Consider the following 13,395-nt stretch of genomic DNA (forward strand, 5'->3'; position numbering starts at 1 on the left):
GTCGTTTGGCCCCTCCCCACACACTAGTGGTGTGTGCACCGTCTTCGCGCCCTTTACCCACTTGATGGACAGCTCACTCGAGGGACCCCGGCGCTCTTTGGTGTGATGGCAAAGTTAATCAGCCCCCCCAAAAATGTGTGTTTTGTCGAGGCTGGGTAGGTGTGCGCTCTCCCCATATCTATCGTCGAAAAATAGCTATGATGCTTGATGGAGGCCTTTGAATAATTGACTTTCACGAGCTCAATCCCTGTGCAGTTCCTGTGACCACGAGCATCTCTGATCCGTGCCTGTCCTTTTATACACACAAGAGGCATGTGAACTCGAGGGACCCCGGTGCTCTTCGGTGTGATGGCAAAGTTAATCAGCCCCCCCAAAAATGTGAGTTTTGTCGAGGCTGGGCAGGTGTGCGTTCTCCCCATATCTATCGTCGAAAAATAGCTATGATGCTTGATGGAGGCCTTTGCATATTGACTTTCACAAGCTCAATCCCTGTGCAGTTCCTGTGACCACGAGCTTCTCTGATCCGTGCCTGTCCTTTTATGCACACAAGAGGCATGTGAACTCGCATATAAGCCTCGCCCGTTTGGCCCTGCCCCTCACACTAGCGATGTGCACCGTTTTCCCGCCCGGCCATTACCCACACAATCCGCAAAATCCGCGAATCCGCAAATTCACGGATTTTGCGAATTGCGAATTCGCAAAATTCGCCCATGCTTAGCAAAAACAGTAAGTCCATAAGTAAAGCATAAATGATGCAATGAGAGAATCCCTGGCCCACAACAGACCCTCAGTAATGTCCATTGTTTTATCAAAAATGTATTCATGAAAGATAAACAAAACCAAAGCACTCTAATTCCTATCAGTGTTTATTGTTAGCTGCGTTTTGAAAAAAAACAACATATTTTTAAAGCTAACTAACCCCAAGATAAACATGCAGTATAAAAAACATACATATGTGTAATATGGTTCTATATTGCCATCTTTGGGTTCTTGAGACAATTACATCAATTCATGGCTATTTATTATGTATATACTACACACACACACACACACACACACACACACACACATACACACACATCTAAATAGATAAAGAGATAGATACACATACACACATAAATATACATACACAGAAATACACATTTTCTAAAGATTTCTCAAGTGGTCTTATTACTTGTTTGTTTTATTGCACAAATTCAGCTGCTATTGATTTAACATGTGTGTAACTTACCCCCATGTTTTTCCATACTTTTGGAAACATTCGGTGTCAAATTCGAAAACACCCTGCAAGAAATGGGTACATGTTTACAAGGAAAATCATTAAAATGAATAATAAACACCGTAGCCTTTATTAAGGGTTCCCAGTAAACCCTGTCAGGGCTGTTAGTGGGAGTAACCTGCTGTTGCTACAAAGGAACACAGCTGGTCCACTGTTTTACTCCTGGATACTTTGTTGTGAAAAATACTGAGCTTAAACAAACAGAAATCGCTACAGAAACATCAATTGCTGCTGGTTATTACCCCCAAAATATTGTGATGGGAAAGTAATTCTTCTCCTCCCACCAAAGTAGTTACTGATGACCTTAGTATCGCTAATATCAGTGAAGATGGGCAATTACCCCCTCATCTCCGTCCTCCTCATTCTAGTCCTTACTTGTGAGGTGACTCCAGGGATCTATGATCCCTGGAGACTGAGGCGGTCTTCTATTTTCACTGGTAGGATAAATGATCCTTCCCTATTGCCCGTCTTCCTGTGCTTTCTCTGTCCTCAAGGCCCAAAGATGTCCTGCACCGCTCAGCAGATCCCATCCATGTGCTGGGCTGGACCTTTGTTCACGCCGCTGTTCAGGGCATGGAGCAGTCCCCTTCGCGGTGTCCGACGCCAAGCTCGGCGACTATGTTTGCGCGGCAGGCTTTAGAAGGCAGCATTGTGTTTGTTGCCAGTTTATTAGGCTGGGGCGGGGGCTGTATTGATGGATCAAGAAATATTGGGACACTGGTCCATTTGGGAGGCAAGTCAATCCTCAAATTGGAAAGAACTGACTGTAGGGTGGCAGGCACTTCAGGCATTTGCTCCTAAGTTACTAGGTCAAAAGGTTATGTTAAGGATGGACAATCAAGTTGCTATTTTACTCATCAGAGTGGTACGAAGAGGGAGAAAACAAATCTGATAGCGTCTCGCATCTTTGCATGGACAGAACTTAATCTCCTGGCACCATCGACCCTTTATATCAAGGGGAATCCGAATTTCAAGGCCCACGTTCTCAGTCGGAACATGTCTTTCTCGATGACAAACCATCTTACTCTCAGGGAGTTCACTCGGCTATGAGCCTTGTTAGGGACTCCTTGGTTAGATCTTTTTGCATCATCACAAAATGCGATGCTTCCATTCTTTTGCTTGGAGACGTGGTCTCCTAAAGTGTGGGCAATCAACGCTTTCTCAGTCCCTTGGCCTAAGGGAATTGTTTATGCTTTCTCTCCAATTCCCCTCCTCCGGCAAGTGCTTCAGAAGATTTGAGAGAAGAGTGATTCTCATTGCTGTGTTTTGCCCGTGCCGGCCCTGGTTCCCTTTTCTGATGGAGCTGTCCAAGAGCCAGTATATTCATCTCTCCATTCATCCATTTCCTCTCTAGTTCCCTGTTCTCCTGTTAGTGCTTCTCCAAGACCTCCAGTTGACGGACTGGAATGTGAGAGGGTAGGTGTCAAGTTAATGAGGTGCTCTACGCTGGTAGCCCTTCATATTCAAGCATCCCACAACCCTTCAACCCTAAAGTCCTATAAGAAACACTGGGCTGTATCCTGTATCCACTGATAGCTTCCAATTCTGGATGTTTTGAGGGATGGATTCACATAGGGACTCTCACCTGCTACACTTCCTTCTCAGTGGGCAGCCATAAAACCTCTAACCATTCATGGTAATTTCTCAAAAGTCTCTCCATTAGTTTAATGCCTCCTGAAGAGTTTCAAATAAAAGAAGCCGCTGGTTTCTGCTTCTGTTCCTTCATGGGATCTCTCGATAGTCCTGAAGAGTTTACAGCTTGCCCCTTTTGAACCTTTAGATGTGTCTCCATTGTCTTGGTTGTCTGATCAAATGTTTTTTTGCTTGCAATAACCTCATCAAAATGGTTAGGTGAGTTGGGAAGCTCTAATATCTTCATTCCCCTATTTACGTTTCTTCTCAGATACGGGGGTCCTTAAACTCGATCCTACTTCCATGCCACAGGTTCATTCCCCTTTTGATTTTGGTCAGGAAGTGGGGTTACCGGTGTTTCCTTCTTAGACGGATGATGTTCTTCTACATTTGATTTGGCCATACATTATCTGTCTATTTAGCCAGAACCCAGGATTTTTGGGAGTCAAAGTTGCTGTTTGTCTCATATGGTACAGCAAACAAAGGTAGAAAGGTTTCCACCAAACTATTAGATTATATGGATTTGTCAGACTATATCTCAGGCATAAAAATCACCTGGAGAGGTTACCCCTTCTGATATCCAGGGGAGGTCTATAGGAGCAGTGGCTACACACATGAGCAGAGGGAGGCGGAGCATACCTTCATGAAATTTATAGGGCGACATGGTCATCCGTCTTACCTTTGTCAGGCATTACGAATTGAATTTATCAGATTCTGTAGGTTAATTTGGAGCTACTGTGTTGAAAACAGCAACGATGTAATTGTTATCTTATTATTACATTGTATACCCCCCCCCACAGTTAGATGCGCAAACTGGGAGTAGCATGTCTTTAAAGAATAAAAATAATTATGGGAATAGACTGTTCAATGGGCGCCTGAGATTAGTGTAGCCTGTCCGGCTAGACCACCGCAAATTCAAAGACACAAAAAGAACAAAAAATGACCAAGAAGTGGTTATAAACTGAACCATGTTCAGACTGGAGCCATAAAGATGCAGATGCATGGAGTAATATGACTGCACATACAGCGATGCCTATAGACTCAGACGCTACAGTATCTGGAAAAGTCTCAGAAGTATTCTCCACTTGCAAGTGAACAAGACCAATCAAAGTCAACAATTTGTGAGTCCTCAAAACCCTTGTCCAGCCCACCCTGTAGGTGCTCCTTGGGACAAATGCTGTATTCCAGCGGAAAAAATGTGGCTAGGTTTAGGGAGAGCTGTTTGAGGGTGGGGAAGTTGTAAAAGAGACAAGTTAATTAAACTGTAGATTTTTCCCAAGTATTTCTCACTCACAAGTTGGGGGGGGGGGGGGGGCACTTCTTACACATGTCTAAATTCATTGTGGCTTTTTAGGTAAGGAAATGTTTTCCTTTCCATGGGAAGGGCCTCTGAAAGGGTAGATACGAGAGGGCTGGGGGCAACATTGAGCAAAGTGTGCATTTACCGACACACTGTATTAATAGAGTGACCCATTCCCTTTAAGTAGGGCACACTTGACTGTCTTGATATGGGGTACAAAAAAGGCAAAAAAGATATTCCTACTTGCTCCATCACAAGATGAATGCAGCTCTCCTACAGGAGACATACTTGACAAGAGGGAGAGAAACAAACTGTGAAAATGCTGGAAAGGTACTCTAGTGTAAATCTACTCTTTGCACACTAGGGTAGCATTACTATGGTTTAGACAAGGCACTGCCTATATAATTATAAATTATTCCGGGGCACTGCTATGACATGATTGTGTGCCACTCCTACAGGGCCCCCTTGATCATACTATGTATTTCCACCCTATCAACAATGCACAGTGACTTTCTACACTGAATGAGCAATAGATGCACAGACTTATTACACACTACAACTCGGAAGTGGAATGTAATGGAGTACCAAATGTAAACAGGACAGGTCAGTTCACCCTTCCACCCCCAACAGACACCACTCAGTTCCCTAACTGAATGATTCCAGACATGGCTTCAGAGCTTGAACCCTCTTAAGGATGTATATTCGACAGACTGCACTTGTTTCTGTGCAACACACACTTATAGAGTCATATTATCTATGCAAAAAATTTAGGGAAAATCCTTGTGGATTGCAGCCTGTTAATATTACGAATGACATGGGGCAAGCGTGGGAAACATCCTTTACCCCGCATGCGTTACTCAGCATGCCATTACCCTGCATTTTTTACAGTGCAAAATCTTTTACAACGCAGGGCTTTACACCGCAAACTATTCCAACGCATTTCCCAAATTTACGCCCCCCCCCGGAGTTAGAATAGTAAATTGTGTTGTAATGGGGAATGCATTAAAATGGATTGCGTTGTAAAGCCCTGCGTTGTACAAAACAAATTGGGGTGTAAAAACTGCGCGGTAATGGTAAGCGGAGTAAAAGTGTGCAGGGTAAAGTGTCCTATTGGGCAAGCGCAAGGCAAGCATCCTGTCCTTTGAATGAGAGCAAAATGCCTTGGAGAGGGGCATTTAGAGGCAAACTGGGGGAAGTGATGAGTTACTTCCAGGAAAAGACAACGTCTACACAGAGTGCGCTTAATGAGTGGGGAGTGCTATGAGTGGTCGTAAGAGGTGTGTATTGGATCCACATGCCCGGTTAATTGAGTCCTACACTGGGAGATAGTGTGCATACTGGAAAAGATGAAAAGGCAAGAGCCTGATGGGCAGACAAGCCAACAGGATGGATCTGACCTGAGTAAACTGCAAACAAATACACTGAAACGCTAGAAAACTGAGACTAGGTGACTAACAACCTATGGGTAGATATCATGACAAAGCGGGCTACCAGACCACTTGCATGGTTAACAAAGCGGACACCAGACAGTCCTCTTTCGCTCTCCTCACCCCTACAAGTACAGTGGTACATTCAAAGACCAAGATTACCAACTCATTTGCAAACATATTACAGAACCCTATATGAGGCAAGGCAAGTACTGATGACGTACGCAACATAACACATTATTGCAGTGACAAGCAGAGTAACTGTACACACCAATGAACTAGAGCTCAGAAACATTATTTGAGGCCTGGCGAAAGGCAAGGCACCATGCAGGGACTGACTGCTATCAGAATTTTAAGAAACATACCAGAACCTTTAAATTCCACATGTATTAGACATGTACCATGGTGCAAAGGAATGCGGCCACCACCCACCACCACGCAGGAAACATGACAGGAGAATACTGTTTATCAATAGTAAACTTAGACAACACAAAAACTAATGAAAGCTACCACTGGCTTAATTTAAATTAACCACTGGCAAAGGCAGTTAGTGATGGGTGTGTTCCATTATTGTCAACACAATAGACTTCCACAGAACTACAAAAGATCAAAAGGCTGAGTGGAACCAAGGGGATTTAAACCAGATACTTGAAAGTTACAAAAACATCTCAACATCATATATCTGTCCATCCGCTAGTTAAATGTAAGCCAACTTAAAAAAAAAAACAATATTTTTTTTAAAAAAAAACAAAATCCACATAATTGTCATAACTAGTGCTGCATCTGCTGCTATATGTCTGACAAAAAAAGCACACGGATATTCCATCACTTTATTGCTGTAGTTATATTTTTGTTGGGCAACTATCCTTTGCCACGACAAAGTACAAAGCAATACAAACTAGTGCTACATGCCCTCAGGTCACTGCTGGCATCACAATCATACTTTCCACACTCACCTTTCGGTATCCGAGAAAGGTGCCAATGAATGGTAGTGGCCTTGGCCCTGGAATACCCAGTTTTTTGAAGCATCTATATGGCCAGATGCTGTACCTAATGGAGGAAAGAGAAACCCATCAGAAGGAAACATTGAGAGGTGGATTATCTACAGTGCTGCCAGAATATAGGGCCACATGTATCAAAGTGCCATTATGCATTCTCTAAACAGCGAATTTCAGTTAATCGCTATTAAAGGACAGCAAAATGGTTTGTAAGAAAATAGCGATTCCCTATTAGCGATTCCTATAAAGTTGCAATCGCAATTAGGAAATCGCTATTAGAGAATGCTACTCCATTAGTTCCTATAGGCCTAATGGCTCATAGGTGTGAATGGTTTTGCATTACCTAATTAGCAATTACTTAAATGGTAATCACAAATTAGGAAATGCTAAACCAAGGGTGCCCAGGGACCTAAGGCCCCCCTGAAGCACCCCCAGAAAACCCAATTTGCACATGTAAAGCACATACATGCCCTGGGGAGCATGTGTGCCCTACATGGCACTTTGAAAAATGCATTTTTTGTGCATTTTCAAAAATTGCACATGGTACCATCAACTTGAAGTTGATGGTAATGGCATTTCCTAAATCCCCAGTTTGCATTTAGGAAATTCTTGGTACATGTGCTTAGCCAATTGCAAGTTGCGATTCCCTATTTGGAGTCACAATTTTGGTAATTGCAAAAAAATTTGATTACCTAAAATGCAATGCCAAAGCCTTTCATACATCTTGAAAGGCTATTTTGCATTTGCAAACAGTCAAATTTAGTGATTCACACCAATTGCAAATGCAAAATAGGTTAATACATGTGGCCAATAATGTCTTTCTACAGATCGCTAAATAGGCTTTCACACAAACATAGAATTTTCAACTTGTGTTTTACTGGAGCTCTAAGACACATATTTTTAGAAAAACATTGAGATTCATAGTTGGTTTTCCAGGTGTGTGTCTTACAAATTGAAAGTCACAATTGTGCAAGGCTCATCTTTGTGCAGTATACAAAGCTACATTGCACATGCAGGACCTGATTACAGGTATAGATGCTATTTATTGCACCCAATAAATAACGATACAACAGGGAAGGTTATTTATGGGGTGCAATAAATAGCACCTGTTATGAGTTTGTGGGAAATAACATGCAGATTTTTAACGAACAAAAATCTGCATTGTACGGTAAATAATGTATGTTTTTTCCCTGTTAAATTTCGGCAGGTTGGACCTGCTGAAATTTAACAAAGGTGGAGTTATTTATTTATTTTTTCAACTCTTTTTATTGAATATATGACTTGGAAGCATTATCCGACATACATTTGTACATGTAATTCATTATCTGATTTTCAGTATCACACCCAACTTTCCCAACCCATGTGTTCGTTTTGAAGAAAACTTCCCACCACTCTTTATTACAGTACATCATTCAGCTGTTTTCCAGTGCAGATTCCCTTGGCGGCAATGTACAAAAATTAAGCATTTGTTCTACCCACCCCATATCCGTTCCCAATTTTTGGGGCTGCCTCTGTTCAACTACACTGCCATTTCGGCCACCATGACCCAGTCCATATTGTTACACCAGTCTGAATGTGTTGGTGCGGTTTGCACTCCCCAGTATTTGACAATATGAATTTCGCTATCATCATGGCCAGTGTCGCCCAGTCTTGGCCTGCACGATTGAGATCGGTGGCTTCCCATACATTTAGGAGGCATCGTTTAGATTCTGGTGGTACTGGAGACCAGCCAACTTGTGTTATTGTGTTCATGATTGCCTCCCAGTATGCTTGGATGTCCGAGCAATCCCATATCGTATGGAAGAATGTACCTATGGCCCCACATCATCGCAAGCAGAGCTGGTTATCATCTCTCCCCATTTTGATTAGAGTCAGCCTAGAGAAATATATCCTGTGGAGCGCCTTGAGCTGCACCAGTCGAAATCTACAGGATATCGCCACTAACCGTGGAAACTCTAGCGCTTCCTGCCAATCCGTATTGTCTTACTCCCCAATGTTTGCCTGCCATTTCTCACGGAGACTCACTGTAGGGTCTGTTTGATTATTAATTAATTTCTGGTAGGTTAAGGAGATAGCCCTCCAGTCAATACGTTTCATGAGTAAACTATCCTGAAATGGTGAAGCCTCTGGGAGGGTAGTATCTGGTGCAATGGTGGCCATGAGCGCGTGACCAATTTGGAGATAGCAGAACTTCTCTGTTGATGCCATGTCATACTTTTCTTGAAGTTGTGCAAATGGAATAACCTTCTCCTTGACCCCGAGGTCGCCAACTCTTGAGATTCCTATTAAGTCCCATTGTTTGAGCCCTTTGCAGCTGCCCAGTCCCCCCAAGTTCTTGATCTCCCAGAGTGGAGTAAACTGTGTTGTCGTGTATACCAGCTGAATTTCTAGAGGACCGTGTGCCATATGTGGACTGTGTGTGCTGTGGGTCCTGAGAGGCATTTTCTATGAGTTTTGTTATAGAGTGCCCTCATGACCCCTCCCTCCCCTAAAACAAATAGATCCATGCTGAATGCAGGTTCAGTCCGGGGCGAACTAATCCACTGGTTAGGAACGGCAAGCTGAGCGGCCCAATAGTACACCTGTATATTGGGGAGTTCTGTGCCACCATCATACTATATATCCTCTGACCAATTTGTTCCTGGCTATTCGGGCCAGCTTTCCTTCCCATAAGAGGCTGCGCACTTCCGTCTCTAACGTCCTGAAGAACGATGGGGGGGGACCAGAAATTGGGTATTCTGCAGGGCATAAAGAAACCTGGGTAGTGCCATTATTTTAAAACAAAGGTTGAGTTATTTAACGGGTCTGATAATTATCAGAGGGGTAAATAAAACCAACTCATAATTCCAACCTGTGAGTAAACAAGGGTTTAGGCATGGGTTTGAACTAACCAAAACACTCGTAATCAGGCAAGCAGAAGAGTTAATTACCCATCACATGACATCACAATGACATCAAATACCATTGTCACAAGAATGACAGGTGAACGTCAGGCCACTTTCAGTTTTATTCATTCACCCTGATAGTTTCCCACCTTCTTTAACACACTTGGTCCACCATTTCCTAAACATACCATACAACTCTTTTTGATCATTTTGGGATGTTCACATCTCACCTTTGATCCCATCAATTTGGAGGAGTTGGAAACCCTCACTGATGCTGTCGTCTTGTCGAGTTCCAGTTTTTTAACTCTTGATATACCTCTGATCTGCATTTGTGTAATGTTCAGCAATGCTGTTTACATGAACATACATCCAAACCAGATAATTTGACCATTCAAGTCTTGTTGGTGGACCTTAAGAAGGTCATTTGGACCAAGGATGTTGGGGCACATTCTGGAAATATGCTTAATCTTTTCACATATCCTTGTTTCACCTCAATAATGTTTGCAGACTCAGGGACTAGTGCTCGGCTTTAAAGAAATCACCACCAAAAACACACTTTATGGGATTTGAGTCAAATTGTCTTGTATCGCTACCCAAACCTCCAGTCATTCAGGGTCTTTTCTTCTTTCACTATTCTTACTCCTGCCCCTGTAACGTCACTGACAGTAGGGTCTAAACAGTACCTTAACTTAAACTGTTGCCATATATATTGTTTCAGACCTTGTGCATGCATGTCCTTAGCCCCTATTCTCCATATTACATCATTTTGAGAAGACTTATTCATCTAGAACAGGGGTCTTCAAACAGGGGGCGGGCCACCCTAGGGTTCCTCAAGTGACCTAGGGGGCGCCTGGCTATGGCCAAAACAAGCATTCTGATAGCAATGCTTTGTTTTAAGCAGGAAAAAAATTAGAAGCAGTAAGCCAGTCTGTAATGGGCCATCACTAACATCTTTTGTCATTTATATCCTGTCAGGGAGAAGGTGTCGAAAGAGAAGGGACTCCAAATTTCTTCAAAATCCCTACCCCTATTTCTAATGATCAAAACGGTGGATACTTTTTGTTGTGGATATAACGTAGGAGGACAGGAGAAGAATGGCTTCAAGGTAGATTTATTGATTAGAGAAAGATCCCAAACAATCTTCTTGCCAGACCCAGCTGGACCATCTGTCAAGGATGCCACAGGGATGACATCATGCTAGAATCTACACAGCATCACCGAGATGTGCCATTCCAGGCAGCATCTCAATGGAATATAACACATCTTCCTCCCTTTGCAGTAAAACAAATCTAAAACAGGATAAAACAAAAACATGCTAAAATATGTAAAAACATTAAACATAAACAAAAACACAGTAAACATAGAAACAAGCATAGTGAAATCAAGAAACATAATCACTCAAATACGCTTGAAGTCTTCTTTCACCAGCTCCCCTCAATACACGAGATACATCACCAGACCCATTTCCCTCCCTTGCACCCATACCATGTTAATCAGACCCGATGACCTCATCAAAGGAGGAAGAATCAACAGGGTGTTCTCTCGAAAATTCAGCATCGTCCATCAACATCCTTGGGGAACAGTCCTCAGATTCAGACTTATCCTCTAAATTTTCCACGTTTGCAATCCCGCCTTTGATATAACGCCACCCGCCTCAAATTCCATGTTTGCCCATTAGTTAATCTGACCCAATTACCTCCCACAGCCTTAACTTCGAAGGGTTCTTTGAATTTGTGCAAGAAATTGCTATGGCCACCAGGTTTTACTTTGACCCAATCCACCACATAAACGAAATGTCTGTTCTCACCACTCAACTTTCCACAATGCGAGCCTCCCACAACGGGGTTTGCACGCATCCATGAGCGAAGTAATTTAGTGCCAGCCTCCCTCCCCGCATCATTGCAAATGGACTCTTTCCTAAAACAGTGTTCACAGTAGTGCGATACGTCCAAAGCATCTCACTTACAGAATCAAGCACAGGTAAATGTGCTCCATGTGCTAATTGCATGGTACCCTTAACCATACAGTTAATGTGCTCAACTAATCCATTTTCCTGCAGAGTCCAAAAAAACTTCATCTCTGTTGAAGTCAGTTGCGTGCCATTGTCAGTAAGCAGAATAGAAGGAAATCCTTCCCTCTTAAAGATGTCAGACAACACAGCAATAGTAGCAGAGGTGGTAATACTGCTCGTGAATGCAACCTCAACCCACTTTGACTTCGCATCCACCAAAACAACAGCATATCTCTCACTGTCTTTTAGAAAAGAAAAAGCACCAATAAAATCTAAGCATACCTTTTCCCAAACATCATCAGCCAAAGAAACATGCTGGGGCTCATCAGAAGATCCAATACCAACCCTCAACCTTTTCTCAGATTCCTCACACGGTACACACTGTTCCATCCAATCTTTCACCTGCTGATCCATAGAAGGCCACCAATAAACCTCCCTCAATCTCTTCATGGTCATAGTCTGCCCCAAATGCCCCTCATGCGCTAAACTAATCAGTCTGGCACGCAAACCAAAGGGTGGTACAAACTTTACTTGACGCATAATCACTCCATCAGCAGTTACAGATAATTGATCCACAATCTTTAAAAAAGGTCTCACACTTTGTGGAAGATTACTCTCTCTTCTGCTATTACCCTTAATCAACCTGACAACACCCATCAACATTGCATCCTCTTCCATCTCCTTAATCCAAGTCTTCCTTGGAATAGCATTGGCAAATCCCTCCAATGCATCATCTACATTTGCTACAACTTTTTCAGTGAAAAAATTAGACACCACTGTCTCTTTATCCGGAAGTCTTGACAAACAGTCAGCAACTCTGTTTCGCCATCCTGGAACATACTCTACCCTGCAGTCAAATTTTTGCAGTTTTACAGCAAGACTCGCCAATCTACCAGAACAATTGCTTATACCACCAGGACCCAAGACTTTTAACAATGGTTTATGATCCGTACGCAACCTAAAAGGACTACCCCACAAGAATACTCTGAAATGATTAGTAGCCCAAGCTGCCGCTAAAGCCTCCCTTTCAATAACCGAGTAATTTTCCTCAGACTCGGATAAGGAACGTGAGGCAAACGCCACGGTTTCTTTATGTCCCCCACGCACTTGTGCCAGGACAGCGCCAATACCTACAGCACTGTCATCTACTGTAACAATGTTGTCAAGCCAATTTTGAAAAGGAGTTAACACCCTTGCGTAAGCTATTTCTTCTTTAATTAGATCAAAGGCAGACTGTTGCGTTTTCTCCCAAACAAATCTTTTTCCACTTCTCAAAAGTTCTCTCAAAGGCTCAGTCTTGTGTGAAAAATCTAACAAAAATTTTGAATAAAATTCTACAAGACTCATAAAGGATCTCAAAGAGTCTCTGTCATGTGGCACCCTTGCATTCACAATTGCACTAACAAGATTTCCCTTAGGTCTTATTCCTTCCTTGGTAACCAAATGCCCTAAATACTCTACTTGTTGTGTCATGAACTTACACTTTTCTCTCTTCAAAGTTAATCCAGCCTTTGCAATTCTGTCTAACACCTTAGCAAGGGTTTGATTGTGTTCACTATCATCCTTACCAAATACAAGGATGTCATCTTGAAACACAACAGCTTTGTCCACCCCTGAAAGAATGGAGTTCATTAGTCGCTGAAAAACACTCGCAGCAGAACATAAACCAAACGGCAGCCTGCAAAACTGAAAAGTGCCTTCGCCCGTGATGAACGAAGTGAGAGATTTAGATTCAGCACTAAGTTCAACTTGATGATATGCACTCCTTATGTCAAGTTTCGTGAAAACTTTCGCACCATCAAGCATCAAAATTAGCTCATTAATGTTAGGCAAAGGAAATTTGTCAGTTATAACATTTTCATT

The 13,395-nt window shown here is 42.6% G+C and overlaps 1 protein-coding gene across 1 annotated transcript in view; it reads right to left on the reverse strand.

Annotated features, from left to right (window-relative positions):
• LOC147684817 (cytochrome P450 3A29-like) overlaps window positions 1-13,395 on the reverse strand; it is a 141,541-nt gene that overhangs the window by 99,608 nt on the left and 28,538 nt on the right. The window contains exons 2-3 of the mRNA XM_086940692.1: window positions 6,595-6,688; window positions 1,232-1,284 (exon numbers count right to left, since the gene is read on the reverse strand). Coding sequence (XP_086796818.1) covers window positions 1,232-1,284; window positions 6,595-6,688 — 147 coding nt within the window. The remainder of the gene's footprint in view (window positions 1-1,231; window positions 1,285-6,594; window positions 6,689-13,395) is intronic.

This window comes from Lissotriton vulgaris, chromosome 10 (genome assembly GCF_964263255.1).
Source record: "Lissotriton vulgaris chromosome 10, aLisVul1.2, whole genome shotgun sequence".
Classification (NCBI taxonomy): Eukaryota; Metazoa; Chordata; class Amphibia; order Caudata; family Salamandridae; genus Lissotriton; species Lissotriton vulgaris.